This window comes from Hylaeus anthracinus, unplaced genomic scaffold, assembly GCF_026225885.1.
Source record: "Hylaeus anthracinus isolate JK02 unplaced genomic scaffold, UHH_iyHylAnth1.0_haploid 11982, whole genome shotgun sequence".
In the NCBI taxonomy this organism is placed as follows: domain Eukaryota; kingdom Metazoa; phylum Arthropoda; class Insecta; order Hymenoptera; family Colletidae; genus Hylaeus; species Hylaeus anthracinus.
In genome coordinates, this window is record NW_026534330.1 from 10,472,960 (window position 1) to 10,496,764 (window position 23,805).

The 23,805-nt window shown below is 38.8% G+C and overlaps 1 protein-coding gene across 3 annotated transcripts in view; it reads right to left on the reverse strand.

Annotated features, from left to right (window-relative positions):
* Window positions 1–23,805, reverse strand: part of LOC128885847 (unconventional myosin-XV) — an 87,707-nt gene that overhangs the window by 59,264 nt on the left and 4,638 nt on the right. For all 3 annotated transcript variants that reach the window (XM_054140162.1, XM_054140163.1, XM_054140161.1), the window contains exons 2-6: window positions 18,690–18,793; window positions 8,734–8,844; window positions 343–431; window positions 212–275; window positions 17–126 (exon numbers count right to left, since the gene is read on the reverse strand). In XM_054140162.1, the coding sequence (XP_053996137.1) occupies window positions 17–126; window positions 212–275; window positions 343–431; window positions 8,734–8,844; window positions 18,690–18,710 (395 nt within the window). In that variant the 5' untranslated portion in view covers window positions 18,711–18,793. The remainder of the gene's footprint in view (window positions 1–16; window positions 127–211; window positions 276–342; window positions 432–8,733; window positions 8,845–18,689; window positions 18,794–23,805) is intronic.

The following is a 23,805-nucleotide window of genomic DNA, read 5'->3' on the forward strand; positions in this document are numbered from 1 at the left end:
ATGAAATAAAACTCACGGTGGCAGTGTCCCGAGTATCCGCCCTTCGTACAGTTTCACTTGGTCCAAGCCATAAATGTCAAACATTTTGTATGGATTCACCGCAACTAATATGCTTCCTGTGTATGTCTGTTATTAACAAAAAGTAACAGTTTAATTTTAATCAGGTAAGAATCGTTGACATTAACGAGAAGTAGAAAGAACACAAACGTACGTATATTAATTCCTTGTCGTATCTAATCTTCAAGTTCCATAATAAAGATGCCTCGTTGAGGTCGCTGTAATTTACATACTGCACTTAGATTTATGTTATAAGTAGATTAGAATAACAGGATATAAACTTACTTTAACTGTATCATGTCCTCGATTCCATTTTGTCCAAGATCCTGCCTCGGTTTCACGCCACTCAAATTAGTGAGGGTGAAGATTTGAGGCTGGAACATAAAATATCCCATTTGTTATTGTCTTAGTTATAATATATAATTGTAAATTCTTCTGAATTTTTCTTGGTGTATAAGGAGAAAGAATATAGAAGAACCTTTAAAGAATAATAAAGTTATTATTCTTTACCACATTATAAAATTACTTCTCAAATAAAATAATTCATAGTTGAAAAATGCAATTTTATTCCACGCATAAAAATAAATTTTGTGAAAGATAATAGATTTCCATCGATCTCGTATTTTTCTTGTCATTTATTTCACAATATTTAATAATAATTTTACGTGATTCGTCGATTAATATTCAATAACACTTTCAAAAACAACGCTCCCTTTCTCAAACGTAAAATTCAATAAAGTAAACTATCTTTCACACATGTTGCTTCATTCTCATGAACTCCCTAAGTTTCTATTAATCGTGTGCACTCCTAATATCCCCGGACGACTAAAAAATTAGCAGACCACAATCCAAGAACCACTGTCCTAAAAAAATTCGAAAATTTCTCGCACCACATTACATTTTCGTCGATTACGCGCACGCAGAGGTACGTCAAGGGCTCCGGTGACCTCTTCGATTTCGGCCTCAAGGTCGCATCTCTAGGCATCGTCCTCGTGATGGTACCCTGCCTCCTCGAATAGCTGCCAGAGTCGCTTTCCTCGTCTTCTCTCGGATATACGCGAAAGAACTCGCGGGAGGACGTCGACGAGGTCGTCGAGAAGTCCGGCGAGTTATCGAGGAATTCTTTACGAAAGTCGTCGCCATCGTCGTCGAAGCTCAAACCACCAAGAAGCGGCTTTAAGCTCTTCAACACCGATCTCGTCGTTTTGTAATGGCACTCGACGAAGTCTTGCTGCGTCGCGCACGAACACACCTCCTCGTCCTTGAGGTCGAAGACACTTTCTTTCGAGCGTAACCTTGACTTTTGAACAGGAACTTCGTACCACGGCTCTGCCTGGGATTTCCGACACTGGCTTGGCTCGAAACATCTGTCTGGCTCGTGCTGATCAAGATGAAACGTATCGATGCCAGACGAAGTTGGAGATCCTGATGAATTCGCGATGACCCAGTGGGAAGGTACCTTGGAGGAAGCTGTTGATCCTTGGCCAATTATTGGCACGTCGTAGTGAACCGTGTTAGCCATTTTGTGGAATTAGACTGGTGGATCGATGAATTATTTTCTGGTGATTTTAGAGAAATTGTTGTCAGTGATCGATGCTATGAGATGCCACTTGAATTTTTACACTTCTGGACTTTTGAGACCCTACGTCTTAGAGATTCCTGAGCTAATGGGGTCTTCAAGAAACTTCCCAGGTGTCAGGCTCATTAATATTCGTGGACCTGGTTGATACTTTGTGATCCAACTCTCAAGTCGACATCTATTTTTAGATTCATTCGTCAGAGATTGCCTGCGTTAAGTGATTCTAGGTGGAACTTATCAGAGTCTCGTTAATAGTCGTGGACCTGAGTGATGTTTCGTGATCTAGCTATCAGAGCAACTTCTTTTTTTTTTAAATCTATATGTATGAAAATTCACTGAGCCATGGAAGAAACCCGCAGAAGTTAGTTGTATTAACAGTCCTAGAATTCACTCGTTGCTTCGTGATCAAGCTCTCACAGTATCTCCTTTATATATTTTTAGATTTATTTGTTAAAAACTCCCCGAGTTAACCGATTTGTTAACAGTCACCTGATTGTTACTTCTTGGTGTAACTTTCAGAATCACTTCTTCTTTTATCTTTAAATACATGGATCAAAGATTACCATTCATTTTACCTATGAACATATGTGTTAAGTGCAATAGCAAAACTGATATATCAATCATTCTTCAAAATATACGAACACGAACTTAAGATTCTCTGGGACAAACGATGTCAGAAGTTGCTCGTTTCAACAGTCACAGACTTGATAAATGCTTCGTGATCTTAATTTTAAATCAGCGTCTTCTATTTTTAGATCCTTTTCTCAGGGATTCTCTGGACTAAAGGATTCCAGAGGAAATTTTCCAGAGGTTAGTCTCGTTAACAATCCTGGACTCGGTCGATGCTTCACGGTTTAACGCTCACGGCAATTTCTTCCATTTCTGTGTCTATGCGTCAGAACATTACAGGAGGAACACTCTAAAGGTTAGCCTTGTTAGCAATCGTGGATTTGGTCGGTGCTTCGTGATCCAACGTTCAGAGGCAAATTCCTCCGTCATTTTTAGATGCATTTCTAAGAGTTTCCGTGGCCCAATGGATTCCAGGAGTAAACTTTCCTGAGGTTGGACTTGTTAACTCGTGCATCCGACTGAGACTTCCTTGTCAGCGTCTTTTTTCCAGCCGCTTTTTGCCTGATTTCCACGACGGTTGCGACCCGATCTCCGCAGAGAGAATGCGCGTTAAAAAAGGAAGATTCGCGCGAATTCACATAAGACGCGAAAGCCACTCATGTGAGACTTAACCGGATACCCGGCTGCCTGAGTTTGCAGTTGCAATTCCATTGGCGTCGCCGCTGCGCGATTGCGGGGAATGCGACTCGCATATCGTTGCACCGGTTCGATTCGCCGTAGTAAACAGAAATCGAACCCGTTAGAGGGTTCTAATGGGCGTCCCAGTCCTTCGTGGAATTGTTGAAAATTTATTAGGAGCTCCTTTCACTGATTCGACGACTGAAAGTCTTCCAAGGTTACGCGGCCTCGCGTATCAACCCTCCGTTGCGTTCATTTTATTTTATGATTTTAGGAAGTAATTAAGTAGTCATTATTTATGTATTCGTGAATTTTTCGAGCGGAACAACGCGTTGGTAAATCCAGGGATCTATTAAACGATCCTTCTCCTTATTAATAGTAGCTGTGGGAAAGTTTCCTGTCCTCGATAGAAAAGAAAAAGTAAAAATGCAAATGGAAATTAAACAGCTAGGATGTTTGGAGCAACTTAAATTTTGGTTATTACTCAAATATTGATATTTTTAATAATAGTCACACAATGCATTTGATTAATTTAGAATAAATAGGACACTGATTCTTAATGTGTCAATGTTCTTTTAATGTTCCTTTTTGTGTAGTTATCAGTAGCAGTATTCCACGACTTGTTTTATAAAAGGTCTTTTACCACGAGCCTCGGATTCATTTCAGAATCTTACTCTCTCTTACTTCCTTTCCAGGTAGTTGCATGGCTAAAGTATAGTTATATTCCTGAATAAAATATACCATGCTAAATAATAAGATTACCCGATAATAAATCCTTTATTTCTACGCCGGTGTGCATCGTCATCTATAATGGGACACCGTTGAACAACACTCTGCTACCAATGCACGACAATGCTTCGAGAAATCGAACATAAGACGTTACTACTACGTAGAAAGTAATCAAATGCTAGAGTCAAGCTTGCGCGACGAAGTTTCATAAAAATAAAACCACGAGCGAATTTGCTAACTAAGCTCGTCAATAAATGTTACGTGACCAATTACACCTAACTCAAAATACATGTCTACATAGATCACAAAGAAATGCAGTCATTTAAAAATATCCTACAGTAAATTGCTAAACATTCAATTAATTACTCGTTCTTATGCATTATTTTAGTATAATATCTTCGAGCAAAAATTATTTTCTCAAAATTTGTTGTAGATATATACGACTATTCAACTCTCTTTTTACAAGTGTATTAATAGATATTATAATAAATAATGAATTAGTAAAAATCACTTAAAAATTATAAATGATAAGTTTATTAGATGAGGTAATAGTGCGTAGATAAAAAATGTCCATAGATAAACAAATATAAAAGTCCTAACAACGGAGAGACCTATTGACATAGTAGCACTAATGCCTTAGGTAGTTAAATAATACATATATACAGTAACGGTTACTGTTAATGAATTACTCATTAAGACTTTCCGCGTCTTAATGAGACTACCCGTGAGTTCTTCATGCGCATACTATTGTTTCGTCTATAAATTTTATCGTATTATAATTTTGTACAGTTTCTTGATATTAACACATAAATATTACATATTTCTATTTATATTCTAGTATGTCTTTACTAGAACACGGTTCTACAGGCACAACAATAACATATAATAACATTTACCTTCCTATATATCCTTGATAATAACTTTTGCTAAAAGACATTAACGAGGAAGGAACCATTCTAAATTATATACATTTACTACAAAGTTTTAATGTTGTAATGCTTCTATAATATTTCAAAGTAAAATGAAGTTTACGATACGTAACGACACAATGAAATCCTTGCATTAAACATAAAGTAATAATGTAGTCGAATTTAATAGCTTCGTTAATCGTTTACTATTAATATTCGTGTATGAATATATAATTGAGATTTGAATAATCGTACAAGTTTTTGTTATTATGATTCAGAATTATTTTATACAACGGTACATGTATTTTTTTGTTTATGATAGTAGTTTGTAGCGTGTAATTATTTATCTCCGACTTCAGGTGTCAATTATGAAGCTAATATTAACGTAATACTGACTAATAAATTATAGTTAATAAATTGAAGATAACCCCTCTGACAGTATTTACATCCTACGTGGAAATATAAACTTATAAACCTCTCGTTAAATTTAAATCAACTCGACACATCAAGTTCTATATCTTCAGATCTATATTTAACTCTCATAACGGAATCGTAAACGTATGATTAGTTCTAATGAGAAATTACGATACGTTCCTAAACGGTTTCATGGAATTTTTCAGGAATATTTTAAATCGATCAAATTCTTGCTTGCGAACCAAGTTTGCAGTTACGTCATGAACAGAATTTTAAATTTCTTAAGAGGGTTCATGAATGTTTCGCTATTCAGAAAATATTTAGAATGCAAAATATATGATCTATTCCATAAAACAATTTTGGTTCGGTTAAGTTTCAATAATATAAATTTGTTTCTAAAGAAATTTCATTAGTTACGACTCATTGAAATGTTCCCCATCGCTGGCAAAATAAATTGCAGTTGGTTGATAAGTATCAAATAAAATGTATGAAAAGTTTCTTGTGAAAAATGAAAGTGTTTATACCTAGAAATATAATAGAAAAGTAAGATTCCACTATTGGAAATCATGCGATTTATTAGCCTTTTGAAATCAAGTATTCAATTTACATGGTGAAAATTGTCGTTTATAATAATATAATAATTTAAAAAGAAAAACGTTGACGATATTAAGTTCATTTTACTATGAGCAATGAAGAAACATATTATTTTCATTCAATCAACATTTAAAAATGACACGTTGTCCCAATTAATACCGTTTTAGAAAATCGTGTTTGTTTATGTATGAAAAATAAATAATATCTTATACTTATGGTTAATCAGCTATTCCAGATCGTGTAATCTCCCTTTCGTTTCGCTTTTCGAAGTTCATCTGTGTCATTTCCTCCAGATTATTTGGCGTACATAATTCCGTTACCCGTAATCTGTTCTCGTCCTTTTAATTCGCGATAATCTTAAAGTTCATAAAATTTAAAACGCACAACTTTCACAATTTTTAGCGTTGATAAAATAAATACACAAATTTTGTTTATCCTTTTTATATAAGTCATACTATACAGATAAACACCCGTTCACTACAAAGTACAGCACAAGACTGCTTTTCAACGCTATGCTTATAATTAGTGAGTTTAGACATTATGGCACAGAACCTACGGAATTTCCTAATGATACAAATTTCCCTATTTAATGTGCTTTCAATAATTAAGCACGCTGATAAAATATGCTGGCAAGCACGTATGCTTCTAAGCGGCCATCAAAACTTTTTTATTTGCTATTATTTTTAATTTATCTCTTATAACTAAGTATACCGAAAAATTGTTTTATTCTCTGAAAACGGTCTGGTTTGTCAAGAATATGTTAGGTTGTCCTACAAATTTCTTTCGTTCTATTAATACATACACAATATTTTATGTCTAATGTTACATTATTGAATTGTGTACAATTCATTAAATGAATTTCATTTTGCTCCATTACTGTTACAACATCAACATCTAAGAAATTAGATTATCTATTTATGTAAACATTACCGCTCAATAATAATTGAGCGCAAATTACAAAAGAAACTTTTGGGACAACCTAATAAAATGTAATTTGATCCTCCCTTTTTTCCTAGAAAACACAAAAATGCTGAACCCCTTCCCTTCCAGCCTTCCATCCATATTTCGTGACAAATAGCTCCTGCCATCTTTGATTTATCGGCGTCAGAAGCGTCAGAATCGACACATCATTCTCGCGGGGACGTGCGTGAAGAGAAGAGTCGCGAATTCGCGAAAGTGAAAGACGGAGAACGCGAAAAACACGGGGACACGATTGTTGCCAATACGATGTCCTTGGAGCTTGAAAGTGCAGGAAGGTGTTGCAAGTAGCCGGCGCGCTGCCGCTTTTCGATATGCACTTTCACGCCGGGATCAACACGTCGCTACAGTGGAGTAATTTTCCAAGGCATCGCGGACCGGCTTAGCGGAAGTATTTCGCGAACTATGCGTGGTATTCGACTTTCTATCCGGGCCCCGATGCATTTGACTACTTCGTCGGGTGGCCGCAACGGGAATCTTGTTCCCATTCGATAATTGTTTACTTGTCATCCCGCGATCCATCGAATTTGTCTAGATCGAATCGATATAATATGTGTTTTATATCAATATAATACAATATAGATATAAAAACGATACTAAATAAAAATAAATAAGTGTAACATCTTAGAAACAATGGTGAAATTTTATAATTTCTCCCCAAATATTTGGAAGATGACGCATAAGTTCGGTTGACAATAATGCGTATCAAAGAAAGAAATACATTAAACGGTGGCCTTTACGAGGGGCTAGAGCTCATTCTTCGACGATCCATCGGTCGATATGGATCTCGCGATCGCGCGTCCGTGTTTTGCGTCCGTCCTATTCTTCCTTGTAGTACCATTTCCTTAGTTATCGTAGCTTGGTATTGCTTGTGGGTACCTTATAGTTTAGTCTGGTCAGTTTTAAGGCATGCATGTACGAGTGTCTGTTCTCTATCAAAGAATTATTAATCAATTTCTTTTGTTTGTTCGCAGGTCCTTAAACTTCATTATTTTCATGATACATGTAGATCTGCCTCGGTAAATGAATCAGTTTGTACAGAAAGAAACAAGAAATGCAGTCTGAAAGGTATACAACGAGCCTGTGAATACTGAGAAGTCTTTAACTAATCTCTTTAGACATTGCCATACTACCATTTCCAGAATGACAACTTATTTCTTCCGTTTGCGGAAAAGAAAGGAGGTTCGATAAAGTACCGTTCTCTCTAGACACTGAAATTACACAGCTTTCGATATTGCAAGAATTTGCATTTAATGTGGTCTATTTTAAACAAGTACTTCAGATTTTTGCTGCGAAAGGTATAGGCAAATTTCCGAAAGAAAAGTAGTATGCTTTCATGAGATGGAAAGTCAATCCTATTTGAAGTAATGCTGTCGATACTTATTCAAATAGACTTTTTTTTTATGATGAAACAAATTTAATAACAACTAAGTACTGCATTGAAATAAAACAATGACATAAGAAATCAATATCCTGCAAATGAATAATTAAATTGAATGGAATTACTTTACTTTACTATTATTTTGTGCTCCAAAAGACAATAAATTAGGGATGATAGAATATGTGATAAAGAGAAACGTACATAAAAAATGTTGATGCTGATGTTGCTAATGAAGTTATTATCTCCGATAGTACTTTGATAACTAAACGCTTTCTGACAACCATACATTAACATAACGTTGCTACATCTTCACTCGAGTGGCTGTAATAAGTACTCCCACCCAACTATCCCTTCCTGTTATGTCTATGTCAAATTGTCTCAACAAAAAATCAATGGAACATTGAACGTTTACCGACCAATCGCATCGTGCGTCGTCTTAAGGAAATGCAGAATAACCGGTTGTTAGTTGGCCTCGAAGTGGACCCGTATTGTTGACTAGCGCATAGCCTAACACACTTCTATCCTGTTCCTCTATCCCTTTCGAGATAATAACACACGGTGTGGTTTCATTGTTAGTCTGTCTATGGAAACGAACGGTAAATATCCGATTCCTATTCAACCAGCGATGAAACGAGCAGTCGAACGTCGATGAAGAGGACGCGTTCGGGTATCGGGCATCATAAGCGAAGACGTACCGCGGAACTTGCGTAACTCATGCGACCGATCGTTTGAATGGCGTGTAATTTACACGCCGTGCGGTGTCCCCTTTCTACTCGTCGTTTGGATTCGAGAGGGGTCATTAGGACACCGGTTTCTCGCGGGAAAGAATAAATTGACTTTCATACCTTGCCAGCGATCACCGCTTGGACAGAGAGGACGTTCGCGGCTCTGTGATACTCCAAAACTTCACCCGGCAACACGTGGCCGACACCAGGATCGAACCACACCAATTCACCCTGAAAAAGAAAGGGTTGGGCATAAATATATGGCTAACTTTGGATTTTCATTTCGATTTAACACGATTTGAGGGCTAAGCCACCGTGGACGCGTGAAAATTACAGCTGCATTCAAGAATTTTTTGATCAAAAACAATTGTCTTAATGAATGATCTGAATACTGGTGTTTCCTATAGATATATTGGATAATAATAAAGTAATTTTTATTTAGGTTTTTAAATAAAATAGTGATATTAAAAATATTATACATTTCTACAAAAATTGATATAATAAAAAGTCTGTACGTAATATCTAAATCGAATCTAACGTAAAAGAGTTAACGAAAAACGCTTTAAAAAAGGAATATTTTGTTCTCCACAGGTAACACATAAATGCAGGTTAAGTGTTAATGTAGAGGAATGTGGAGAAAGGCATCTATGCGTAAGACTCATTTATGTAATTTGGTTGGTATTCAATATACCAGGTACATAATAATATTCATGCAATACGTCTAATACATCAATCTTCGTTCGGCTGAGTGTAGAATCCTTTCGTCTATTTGTTTTTGCTATAACTTCTCCTGTCTTAAACATTTTAAAAATGTTTTTGTTTCAGTTACAATATCTTTGGAATTGGACTCTGGCAGACATGGAAACCAAAGTGCTCGAATTTTTTTTTATGAAAATTTTCACTCATGTGTACCCTATACCTCTAATAATGGAAACATGCCATCTGAGCTGATCAGTAGAATTTTAGAAAAACAACAAATTTTTCCAGAAAAATGAAAATCAGTCAAAACAAACCTTGATCTTATCATTTTTCCTGGTTTCTGTCACTTCTTGGACTTTCTTTACACGGATAATGAACACTATTCATTTTCCTAAAACCCTAACTTCAAAATAAAATAAAAATGTTTGATAAATATTTTTAATTGAAGCAATCGCACCTAAAGTCCATTATGAGATGATCGGCGACCTTGATGATTTTACTCCTAACGATATTAGTAATCAAAGAAAAGATTATATTGCAGTTTGCAGATAAAGAACAGGCAATTCTTCTTTGTTACTTACTTGGTATCATGTGTACTTGACATTCAAGACTATTATTAGATGAAAGGGGATATTGATCATACTTGATGGCATAAACTCTGGTTCAATAATGATAATATTAGTCAAATGAGAGATTGAATTGCAGTTTATAGTTCGAGAACGGTAGATAGTCAATTTAAGATCTTAATTTGCATCTAATGTATTATAGAAGCACGTAGAGGAAGATATTTACCAGTAACATTCTTTTCTAATATCTTCGTTAGAATTTTATAATCAAATTCATTATAGGTCGATGAAGGATTTTGATGATACTTGGAGGAACAATCTCACAAACAAAAAAGTGTCGAATAAAAAATGATACTCCTATGAAAGTAATGTGAGAAAACTTTAACCAAAACATTCGATGGAGGACACAAATCATCGACACTATTATGTCATTTATGAGAAAGCATCGTTCTAAATGAGGTCACTGTTCGAAATAAAGATGAATTATCGAAAAGAAAACATTATTTTTATAGCTTCATCCACTAATGAGATATTTAACCATTCCAATTTAAACGAAACTCCCTGTACACTACAAACTCAAAATTTTCGAACTTGTACGTTCACTGCAATTAATTCCTAAATAACAACAACCAATCCAAATCTCCAAGATGGTTTAACCTTTCAAGCATATTCGACAAAACACCTAAATATCGACATTCACTGCACGCAAGTCAGCACTGATCTATCAAACAACACGAACATCTAGATCACCCAAACAATAGATCACAGATCAATACCTCCCACCACGGATTTTTCTATCAGACCACATTGCATCAATGCTAACCGTTTTCACATTCCACGACGGATAGGACGGCGCACTCTCGACCTTCGTTGCATCATTACTCGACGTGTGCACTTTTCTCTTCCCTGTGCAGAATCCAAAAATCGAGGACGTCGTCACAGGTGAATTCGAGCGACTGTTCGCCTCGTTATACGCTTTTACGTTCCTGGCAGCGGACTTCTTCACGTAGTTCGATCTCTCCTTGCTCTGTTTCGTCGAGATTCCAGTTTCCATGGACAGTTTCCTGTAACACTCGGTCCCTGGCGGCTTCTCGGTTGAACACTTTCTCGAACTTTTCACATAACTTGGAAGAGTGGTCGCGAGCCTGGTCACCGCGCCGATATCGCGATTACTTGGGCGAAAGTTCTCGATCAGTCTGCTCTGCGACTTCGACCTTTGCTTGGTCGACTCCATGGATTTACCCCAAACGCCGTTATGTCGATGATCGAACGTATTCGATCCGACCACCTTTGACAAACCATTCGTATCCTTCAACCGATGTGCATCGCCATCGCCATTGCTTCCGTATACCTCGGAGTCCTTGCTCCGATACGATTGACTTTCTGACTGATATTCTGACGGAACGTCGGCAGAGTCTTCGGTCCTTGAACTGTTCTGGTCCTCGTAGGCGTTCGCATCCTTCACCTTGTCAATGATCCTTCTACGCGACATCGTCCGTTGACCAGCGTCTATTGCCTCGAGCTTGCCCGATTCCTTCGAATCAGCCTTGTTATTATGACTTCGAAAGCCTTTAGGCGTTCTGTCCGACACCTTGGTGAAGATAGCATTTCGTTGGGGATTCGTTCTCATGTCAACGTGAGGTAGAGTTGCCAAGTGATAAGGCGCGTCAGAAACGGGATCTCGAAGGTGCCTGGTGGTCGGTTTGAACTCGACATCCACGGCTCTCTCTCTGAAATGCTGATGACCCGACCTGGAGTACCTGGAGAGGCTGTTCAAAGAAGACGCAGACCCTCTGAGAGTCCCAGCGTTGGCTGGCAGCGAAGTTTTCCTCCTGCGTATCCTTCCGTAGACTGGAGGCTCCTTCTTCACCGCATCTTTAGCTAGCCTAGGCTGGCTAGTCCACTCCTCCACTACCCGGGGTGTCCTCGATGCGTGAACAATCTTGGGCAAGGTCGACGGTCTCGGCACAAGGCCGCTGTTAATGTCCTGCAGCTTGGTAGTGACTGTCAGGAAATCGCAGGCCGACCTGGACTCTCTCTCATCCTCCTTGCCCCACCTAGTGCTCCTCGGCCTCGGGACGTTCCTCGGGAAACTGCATGAGCTGCCACCTTTCGCCTCTGAACTTTCTAGCTTCCCGTTCCAATGACTCCTACCACGAGCCACAGCAACCGGACCGTCTACACTGGCACGTCTGCGCAATATGTCCTGCCTCGAGATCTTCCTGAATGCCTGTGAAGGATGGGTAATATTTTCCGAATCCCCGTGCGATCTTCTGGCTATCGAGGGCAGGGTTCTGGGTCTTTCGCGTTGGTCTTTGTCCACATCCACCGTCCGTTTCCATTGATGACCCATGGTGTCGGCATATTTCGAGGTAGACTCTCTGTCTTCCTTCTCTATGCTGTACTTTCTGAGGATTTCTTTCCGCGAGACTGCCACGTCTCGAGGAATCGTGTAAAATATTTCTTGATGAGGATGCCTTCCACCCCTTGGATCGATTTCCGTCGCGTTTCTGACGTCCGAGTGCCTCGCGCGACCGGAAGTGTGATATCTCTTAGAGCGTTCCGTCGATCCGCTGGAATTTGGAGCGGAATTTGTATCTGGGTCTGGGCCAGCGGAATTATGCAATACGCGTCGAACGGATAACGGTTCCACGTCGGCGTAGAAAGCTTCCGAGCGCGTGTTTCGTGAGGAAAACCGATTCTTCGAGGTCGACGATCGCGTAGACCTGCGCTCCGGCTTCTTGTTGCACGCTACCGCGGACTCCATGTTGCGCGCATCGGTCAACGCTCGATTTTAATCTGCATTGTCGATTTTTACGCTGACTACGCCGGGTTGCGTCAGATGTTGCGCGTCAGGTTACTTGATTCGGATGACATGGCGTCTTGCATTGACACCTGTTGAGAGTCATTCAGGTATGAATATTAGGCAACGAGAGTTGGAAATTTACTTTTTGGCATTGTATCTGGCGCTAACACTTGTCAAAAGTTATTCAGGTGCGAATTGTAGAGAATACAAATACACTCGATCTAACTAATCTTCCGGATTTACTTTCCTGAATGATTTTCTAAATTCTGGCCCCACTTGCATAAGATTACCATTGCAATCAGAATCGTAAAAGTTTCTCGATTCCAATGATATATCTTGCATCGACATCCGAAGATAGTCACTCAGGTGTTGCTCTCCCAAACCTAGGAGAATGAAATTTAAAAATGCACTCAACCTAAACACCACTCTATCAGATTTTCATTTTTGTCCGTAATTTGAAAAATCTAAAGTCAGTATCCCCTCCGCAGCCACTCACTCTTCCACTTCCCGTTCACCCTAACCGATGGCGATTCGCGGAACGCTCGCCATAGGTAAACACCTCGTTAAAACCCGTGATTAGGAATTCCACAGCACAACGGAATGTACTGTTGAAGTTTTAAGCACTGCACTAACGGGAACGCCAATTAAATCACAAAAAAACCACGGTGCGCGTAATTCAGCAAAACTAGCGTCGTTTTCAGCGAGCTTCGGTTCCGTTTAACATCAATTAACACCGAGTACCGAGAATTCGCGTGAACCTGACATTGTTGCTCGAATGGTACGAGTTTTGCCAGAGACCAGTTTCCTGTCCGACGAGAAACCGAGTCTCGGTGTCACCTTTGGCTATCACGATCCGGTCGAAAACATTTTTCAACGGGCTCTTATCGCACAACTTTCGTTCACTACCTGCTAGAAACTAGAGCAGCCGGGAATTTTCCCTAAATTCGAAACCCGTTTCGCTGACGATTCGAATTTCGAACGGACTCGAGCCGTACTCAGCGCGCTACGTCTCTTCGCGTGGTCACAGGCTGCAAAGTACTTCGAGGTTCAAGGTTAACGCGCACCAGACACCCCTCATCCGGTCATCGATGCTCTTTCTATTTGCAGAAAGCCCGCGCAAACACGACTCGGCTCGTAAAGTCGTCGATGAAGACGAGAGAAGACCTCCTCTAGTCGAATCCATGTGTCAGTGACCTCTGCTTTCATTCCGTGCCGGCGACACGACGTTGATCCTAGCCTTTTCTTGGAACGGACACTCCTTCGAGTAACCGTGCATCCTTGTAGCTCTCTATCTTTTCAAATCGGCGAAGATTTCACCGACCAAGGACAGGATGACAGCTGCGAAGGGTCATCAATCTTCGCGGGAACATGCTCTGTTTAAACGTCCAGCAATTATCGAACGACAGGAGCACGCCTTAGTTGGGAATCGGCTCACGATCGGTCGAGATTTGAGACAATCGTCCGACGCGACACTGCTACGCATTTTAAATTCGGTTTAAAGGAGTTAGGAGGTCGCCGAGACGGTTTACTATCCGGCACATTGGGTCACCAGGCTCGAAAAATCCGTGCTGGTCGCCTCGAATTCGTTAACGGTCTTTCATAAAACGTTTCGGGAATACGATCGCGCTGTCGGGTTCCTGGGGTCCTTTCTACATCTGTTTCTTTGAATTTAATCCTTCGAGTCACTCGATTTAGGTTTCGTTTCTTTGGGACTCCAAGTGTCAATAAAATGATTGCCGGTAAAGCAAAAGTGACCCGATTCTCAAATCTCAAAATAGAGATTTCAATTCGAAGTCAATCTAATTGTAAGCTTAGCATTCGTGGCAGTAGAATACTAAGAAAGCATTTCGAGTTGCTGGTAGTGCAATGATTAAGCGACGCTTGTTCGTTCGATCGCTCAATGGCACTCTGTGTTTTGCTCAGTTCGGTTGCTAGACAATCTCTTTGTCTTCACGAGAACCTGAATTTCTTCGATCATTTCGAATGTTTCATCGAGAATTTCAATTCGCGGGTCTTTAGGCTGTTCTTAGGCGTGCGTGTTCTTACGCTTATCGGTCACCAGAGAAACTTCTTGTCTTTGCGGTAACCTGGATTCCGCTGTTTCCTTTTTAAAGAATATTACAGTTCCGACGAGAATTTGCATTCTAAGGTTTCCAGCAGCCTCGGGTGTTTTCTGTTCGCGTGGTGAATTCTTCAACGACTGTCCTCTCCTTCTCCGCGTAGCTTCTCCCGATCTCGTTGTCCTTCGACTCGTTTCGCAAGCTGCTTTCACGCACAAACGTGTCCTCGCGTGTTCGACAATAAACACTACAAAATATCGCCACGCCGCACGTGGGAGCCAACGAAGGTGGACTCGACGAAAAATCCCGTTTACGACGAGAGACGTCGGGTTTCCGTGAGTCCGTGCCACTTCTACGGAAAACCGAAACCAGGTCAGGCGGAAATTCGGACGGGCACGTTCCAAACGACAGAAGGACGCGTAGACGAATTACAGGTGCGACGAAAATCGGCACGTAACAAAAAAAAGGCAGTTGGCTGCCATCGACGTGGAGGAATCGAGTTCCGCGATCCGGACGCGAGGATGTTCGATGCAACACTGGAAGTTATACGCCTCCTCTCCGCAACAATTGCTACGTGCTCGCAGTGGCGTACCTATTTTTTAATTAAGGTGATAGCTAATTGGTCGCTGCACCACGTTGCCTGGAAATCGACCCTCGAGCTTCCCCTTTTCGTTTCTTTCGTTGTTATTGACGTTTGTCGATTATACGAACGCGTGGATCCACAGAACAAGCACGAGTGTCGCGAAACGAAGACGTTCTAACGAACGATTCGACCGCTTTCCATGGAAAACGTGAAACGAGAGTTGCTGGCGCCAGTGGATCGAAGTGCTTTGGGGTGGAACCAAGCGTGCCTCTCTTCTTATATAAATTACGCGCTAAATACGCGTACGACTACATGGAGCTAGGCTGGATATAGGTTGCGGCCGCCGACGAACGGGAAGCGATTCTCTAACTAGCCACCGTGGCGAGTTGCAGAAGAGGCCACCGCTGTCGATGGTAAAAAGCGATTGCACTCGCAGAACCGTTTGAACCGCCTTCAGACGAGTCTGCCGGGACTGATCGGGATCGGGCAATTGTTTCGCCATGGATTGCATCGTTCCTTGATTTTTTTTAAATAGATGTAACAATAAAAGGGGTTGGTATTTGTAAGCTCCGCGAATGCTGGAATTATGCGTTGTTTTTATTGATCTGCGCGGTGCACAGTGGTCTGAATCCTAGGGAAGTTGAGCAAACCTTGAAGAAGTGTTTGGATTTAAATGTATATTTATACAGTCAGTCCCATAAGTATTCGTATTCTCTATTTCTATTGAAGAAATTTGTCTAATTTAAATGACAGGCTGCATGCACCCAAATGAATTTTCTATTATAAATATGTACATGAATAAACTTTACACATGTATATATTTACAATTACAAATTTATTTTGAAACATGAAGCATCCATTTAAATTAGACCGAAATTCATTTAAAGAAAATCGAAATGTAAAATTGTTTAAATATTCATTGCATTACGTGTGATGGAAAGTCTAGTAAAATCATGTTTGGGGAAGCAAGATTATTTTGATATAAATTTGATTGCAACACGTAACCGTAGTAAATGTTTGCAACCGCTTCCCAGTCTCAAAGAGATTCGTTCTCACTTTTACTCGAGTCAGTATTACGCGGGCCCAATCACGAGTAATGAGCTCGAGAATAATTGAGGAAGACATCGTCGCCGGGTAAAGTAACTGGCATTACAGAAAATTGAAGTAATATAAGGCACGTCGCTTCAAGCTTCGATAATTAATGCGCCACATTTCCTTTTGTGGTAATTGGAAATAGTACGGGTTATCACGGATTTCGCAAATTCTTCCTCTAATACAGTGGTTCTCAAATTGGTGTACAGCGCTGCATAATTTATCATTCGCATGAAACGGTACTGTTAAGAACCGCTTGTAGTTTTCTGCGGTGAAGCATTGTGTCCAATTACGATTTCACACGAGTGAATAGATCACACGCGACTGTTCATTAAATAATTGACCTTCGTTTGTTCCGTAACTGAAACCTTTGAAAGTTAACGCACGGTCGAACAATTAACGACGGTGAGTTTTGTATTTGTTGCAGCTTTCTACAATCGTCAAAACAAATCATCCTCAAAGATTTCCGTGTGAAGTGAATTGAAAAATTACTAAATGTACTTTAAATCATAGCTGAAACATTCCTAAAGATAAAAAGATTACATAAATTCTTCTCTGTACAAAAAAATATCACGAAAAACGCTTAATACTTTGCCTCCTATAGCTGTTTCCCTTCTTAATACGAAAGCCTTCAGGTTCGATTTTCTGCAATAATCGAGGCCTTATTGAGTCTACAATAATTTTGACTAAAGTTTAAATGAAATGGTTAATAACCTGTCTAATTGTCATGTGATAGTTTAATTAAATATTACATTAGCGATTTTTTCTTTCCTTAGGTTCTGTCGGTACGAAAGCGTGCCAGATTTTACGCAACGATTTTTTATACTTTTTCCAGCTATCCCTGGAGCAGCGAAGCGCAAAGGAAAATAGTAAATGCGGCATGCACGGCGAATAGAGTGCGATTAGGTCGCCGAACGAAACAGCGCGAAGCGCAGAAGCATTCGAAAGTGGCTGACTTGCGCGACGACGCAATTGCGTGTGCACAGATCATTGACTCCGACCACGCAACAATCCCTGGAACAATCCTGACCACGTAAACATTGTGCAACGACACATTAACCTCTGTAAAAGCTTCATTGTACGATAATGAAGATATTCCCAAGAAATTTTCAATCTTAAGTATTATTAATAATTATTAATGATTATTAATCCTTTGCACTTGAAAAATGTGCTAGAAATGTGCTAAAATATTAGCCCAATGGATTTCAAGAATATTCAAAACTGTTTATGAATACGGCAGGATTCTAACTATGCAAATATTATTATGACATATTAATCTCTGTGAAAGCTTGATCGTATGACAATGAAAATATGCCCAAGAAATGTCAAATAACTCACGGTTCAAATGAGCCTGAAGTACTCTTTGAAACAAACACTCTCTGCATTCCATACATTTTTAAAAATGTTTTTTAATACGGTAGAACTGTTACCACGTAAACATTATGCAATATTTTTATTATGGACAATAATAAAAATATTCCTAAACATTGGTAACAATTTGTGAATCAATTATGCTTAAAGAACTCATTGAAATTAATTGAACTCCCTTATATTCCAAGAATTGATTTTAATACAAAGTGACTGCAAGGCAATTTTGTGGTATCATCTCTAAAATCTAAAAGTGTCCTTTTTCTGACAAAAATGTGTGAATGCATACTATTTAAATTCCATTCATTAATCTAATGAATTGAGTTTGCGTTGCCATTAATGCCACTCGAACTGGCTTGTGTTAGATTTTACGTGCATACGTCGTCGTAGCGGCGCCAGTGGAGTGTAAAAGGTTAAAAACCATTCGGTGTCAAGTTTGCCAGCGTTTGCAACGAAAACGTTTCTGGGGCGTATAAATGAATATTTATACAGAATGTGTTAGCACAGCTTTAAAAATGATTTAATTTCGTATAAAAATGAAAGAATAGTAGAAAGAATAATAAGTGAGAGAACATAAGCGGTTGAAATCGTTTGATGGCTGCGCTCTTTTTGCATAGGATAACTGATAATCTACTTTAATACTTTGATAATTTATCTAAGAGTGTAGGATTTCGGTTATTCGAGCGGCACAAAATGTTTTTTATTTCAGGAGATTGAATAATTAATTTTAATAAAGTAATAATCTTCCTGTTCGATGTTAATAAATATAAACAAATATTGCAGCAGGTAATACCATTTCTGTGGACCATTGTCACAGATTGGTACGCGTGTAAGGAGAACATTATGGAAGCGACAAATTTGTACTAACGATGAAAGAGTAGGCAAGATTATTTATTACTCACCTTTTGCCACTCGGCGTACATCTTGAGATAGCGTTAGAGTCCCGTTCGAAGAGAATGAGCTACCCTCATTTTGCACCGCGGATTAGATTGTTGTTCCTTGGTTCCTGTAAAAGAATCGACACTATTATTAATTTGCTAATAGAAATAAATTTCGAAAAATACAAAAAAGAAATTATCCAAAAATAAATATTGATTATATTCCCCCGAAGAATCGATTGATGTTTGCAACTGATTGAATGCTCTCCCCTTAAATGATAATTAGTAATAAAGAAAGTCAGTCGCACTATAATTTATGTTTCAGCTTAATGGTCATGGACCTAATATCGCGTAATAATTCACTCAAGACACAAATCGGATCACGAACGATCGGGTCGACATCACGATCTTTGCAGGCTTCGTGATCGGAAAGAGTGAATCGCGACGTCTAACCGGAAGCAACGTGCAACGTCTGATTTGACTTCCGGTGTTAACGACATCCTACGCACGACAAAGACAGTTCCACAGGAAAAGTTCGATCGAAGTTCAAAACTAAATCTTTCATTCAAGATGGATTTTGAGATGCGAGGAAAAAATAAAATTATTTGTCGTTTGACACTGTTTACCAAAGGAATATTTATGTTACCCAAAGATGGTGTAAGGCTTACTCTGTAAGGTCATAGAATCAAATGGCTTTTGCATTATTCGTTAGGTAAGTTCCAAATAAAATTTAATACCCCAACGATAAGATACGAACCGATTTATTACACAACCCAATAAAAGCACCGCGTTATACAAGGTTTACCTGCGCTGTTCGCGTGGATAGCCTTTGATACCGATCGCGCGGCGTTTCGGAAATACCGGAAGTGTCGCAAAATGTTCTGTATTTTGCTCGAAGAAACGATGCCTCGCCTCGGTTAATTGAAGTATCACATTGCGTTCGTCTGATTCACGTTTCCTTGCCGCAGAACGGATCAACGAGACGCGGAAAACGAAAAATTCCTGGCGCTCGAGCGACGCGGTTGGAAAACGATACGGCCATTGAAATCGACTGGTTCGCGTTCTTAGAATACCAGAACTGTCGCGAGTAAACGCTCCTTCGGTTAGAGAGATGAAGGAACGGCGATCGTTGCTCTCTTTCCTGGAGCGCCGCTGATCGTGAACGATCAGCAACCTTCGCTGCTGGCTTATTGCCCGAGAGAAAGTGGGAGAAAAGTTTAACCCGCGATGCGTAAAATTTTGATACGCTTATAGAATATTTCAGCGTTCAAGTTTCCCCGTGTGTCCGATACTTTCATATTTCGCGAGGAGATATTCAGGATACTTTAATAGAACTAGCCAGAATCTTTCATTCAGAACGTTTCACAATGTATATAATTTTAGAATGGACCAACGAAGCATAGACCGATGTAAAAATAACAGGACTTTTAGGAAATGCACTTTAATGAATGGCATACGACGCCATTTTGGTCTCTAACCTTTTTACAAACATTATATAAAAGCAAACATGTACTTACATACATGCACATGTACCTTTGAATCGAAAGAGTATTCTTCGTGCATCTCAGATAATTTCTAATTCAATGAACGTAATTAATCATTAAATTTTAAACAATATATGCGTACATATACGCGATTGCGTGTACCTTGTGTTCAAATTATTTTAAATATGGCAGTATGAGAGTGAGCACTAGAATTAATATATTGTGGTTATTCATACACATTTCTATGTGGAATAATAATTATACTATATATAATATTAATATAATGAATATAATCATCGTTTCCAAATAAATGTTTCATTATAAATATGAAAAATTTATTTGGAACCATCAAACTTATCATTTCATTTAGACTTTCTTCAATAAACAAAGGGTACGAATATTTATGGGACTGACTGTATGTAGAACACACGTATTTATATTTCTAGTGCGCACATACTGGTGCATACATCATCCTCAATTAAAAAGTTACAATATGCACCTACGAAAATTCTATTAATTGTACTGATATTTATCTGCAATGTATGGTGCAAAATTCTGTAAAACCAGTACAAAGACATGAGCTTCCGCAACAACACGAGACTGTAACCTAACTATCCCAAAACCACTTTTCTTTAACGAACCGTTATAAACATTTCAATGTCACCGTAAACGCGACGCGCCCATTGTAGGAGTCGGCCCAACCAATCTTCGCTATTACCCGCAGTCAATGGGACGTGTTTAAGGATAAGAAGTCGCGAAAGGATAGGGAACAATCGATGGTGTCGAAAGGCCAAATTGCCATAGCCATTGTTCCGTCGTCTCGTTTCAACTACGCCTCTTCTATTCCGGTACGAACACACCGCGAACAACAGTGTTTGTACACGAACGCAGCCGACTTACCGAGGGTGACTAACCAAATTAGCATAAGATTGCGAAATACATTCCATCGTGAGCACAGCAGAAGGACGCCAGTAGGTACTTTTACTCGAGGATTTATCCGTGTGATCGATGCTCGCAGGCGTGTACACCTCTATCTGGTTGCTGAGAGCGGAGAATGAATCATCTCACCGTCGTGATATTTGAGCGTTTCCTCCGTTCGAGAAGTGAATAATAGTGGGACCTTGATTGTTGCGAGGAAATAGGACCGTGAATTCTTGCGATGATCGAGGTAATGAAGCCAACAAGAAGGGACACCTTTGGAGCCCCTCAATTGCAGTCATAATTACGAAAAGATGAGTCTATATTTACTTAACAAATAAACCTGAGAATATTGTGGTTCATGTTAGTAAATAATAAGAATCAATTGTACATTCTAGTTATAGTGACTATAAGTGACTATATTATTCCAGTTACGAAACACCATGTATAAAGGTATTTGCACATGATAACCGTTCTATTCTGTCCTCAATTTTGTTATACAATATTGTACATATAAATGTCGATTTTTCTCAATGCTAAGAAAAGGTCTTGATTCACTCGTTAGGTATGTCTTCAGTACCTATGTTTGGAACTATCATTTATTTCTCTGCTCCAGTTTCACTGGTTGTGGAGTGACTATTGTGCCCATTTATGTCCATATTGAGATGAACTTGTGTTGCGTACAATAATCGAGGGACCACTAAAGCGATTTCAACAAAAATTGATCCAATGTTTCATGTTTACACTTCCTTTCATTTTTAATCAACCTGACGTGATGAGTATAAAATACATATAATAAATAAATATGTAACATATTAATAAATATAGTTATGAATATATACATACATACATATATATATATTTTCATATACACATATTCATTTATTTATTATTAATACATACATTTGTGCATATGTTTATAAATACCTCGATTCTCATAATAGCACCAGAAATTTAAGTAAAACTGTGCTCGTAACGCAAACACTGACCAGTACAAATTTAATTTTCACTTGTACCGTTTTGCTTTGACAAGACGAGCGAAAAGCTGCTGCAAATCGTGGAAGAAAACTACCGACGTTTTTTCAAAGTTCGTGATTTCACGGCATTAGAATGAAAAGGTCTTTAGGAGGAACAGTAGGCGCGTCCCAGAAAATGATACGGAATTACAGCGACAAATCGTCATTGCTAGTACGATACGGTGAAATAAGTTTTCAGGGCACCGAATAAATTGCCTTCCGTTTCGTTGAAATGGATAATTTGCTCCTGTCAAATCGTTCAGCAAGACAAATTGTGCGTCGCAAAACTTGAAACGCCGCGGAATAAGAGGAAAGAAAAATGTACCGTCGTTCGTTACAACATTGTTTCGCGGTAGCCGCTCGTTATTATTACGCGTTTCGTACGATGGCGTTTCCCTCTTCCTTCGTTGAAATGTTTCGTCGGTTAATCTGCATAAGTCCCGATGACAAGCAGTTCCTCTTGCGGAGGTATGATTTACATGCTCCGCTAACGAGTATAACGCACATCGAATATCGATGTGAACTGAACAAGTTTATCTTTGAAGGAAAGGAATATGTATTACGTTTTATGTGTAGATTTTCAGGATCTCAACCACGGAACTCATTCAGGAATTCTTTCGATGGAGAAAACGGATCTTCGAGTTGACATCGTGGTAGTTTTTATGGGAGGATTAATTCAGGAATTTGGGCTTCCTGATACAGAGATATTTATTATAATGTTCAGGACTTTATTATGGATGGTTTCCTGTTATAACGAGTCAAGCGTTTGGTAGAAAAACTAGATAAATAATACCAGAAAGAGTTACATATAGTCAACTAGAGTTAGAGCATAGTTAACTACAGCTAGGAACGAATGTAGAATATGTTTATATTCTTACACATTCATTCATTTATATTAGAAAATTTAATTTTGAATATTTATTGTACATTAGGAATAATGACCCTTGTGAAGGGTGGTTTTGAACTTTGAATATAAATATAAATAAATAAATTAGAAGATCCTATTTAGATAAATTGTAAAAATATAAAATTAATGGTATGGAATCCATAACTACAATAATAAAACAGGATATTGGAACATTGAGATAAAGATCATATCAATAAATCATCTGCTGTTGAATCTACGAAACAGGAACATTTTTGTAGCTTTTAAAGTCAAAGGTGAGATAAAATATAAAACATACGTACGTAAATCACCGACAATTCATTATTCAAATGATTATGAAGGAGGAGTAATGGTTTTTAGTGATCATTAATCAAGTCAGTAATAAATCTCCAGCGATCTATATATTTTTAAAATAGTCATTACGTATGAGACATTCTAATTGAGTTTTATTTTAAAGAAACTCCAAGCAATATGCAGCGAAATTGAGAACCTTGGCGCTGGTTACCTTAATACAATCGAATAGGTGTAAGTATCGTAACAAATGTTTACTTTCAATATTTACAGATAGATCATATCGGTATAATTGTTACAATGAAAGAGTAGAGAATGGGAGACACCGATTGAAAGATTTGCAGCGATAATGGAAGGCTTTGTGCGAGATGAGAATCGCGTTGGGTAGATCTAATATCGAAGATGAATCTACGAGAGATTTTTTCTAAGGTGGAAGCACGAATGTAACATTGAGGAGAATCGGGGTTTCGTCGAGCAAGTATCGAGGTCATACAGAGAAAGCAGCAGCTCGACTACGGTGATACAAGGATCTTATGTAATTCATA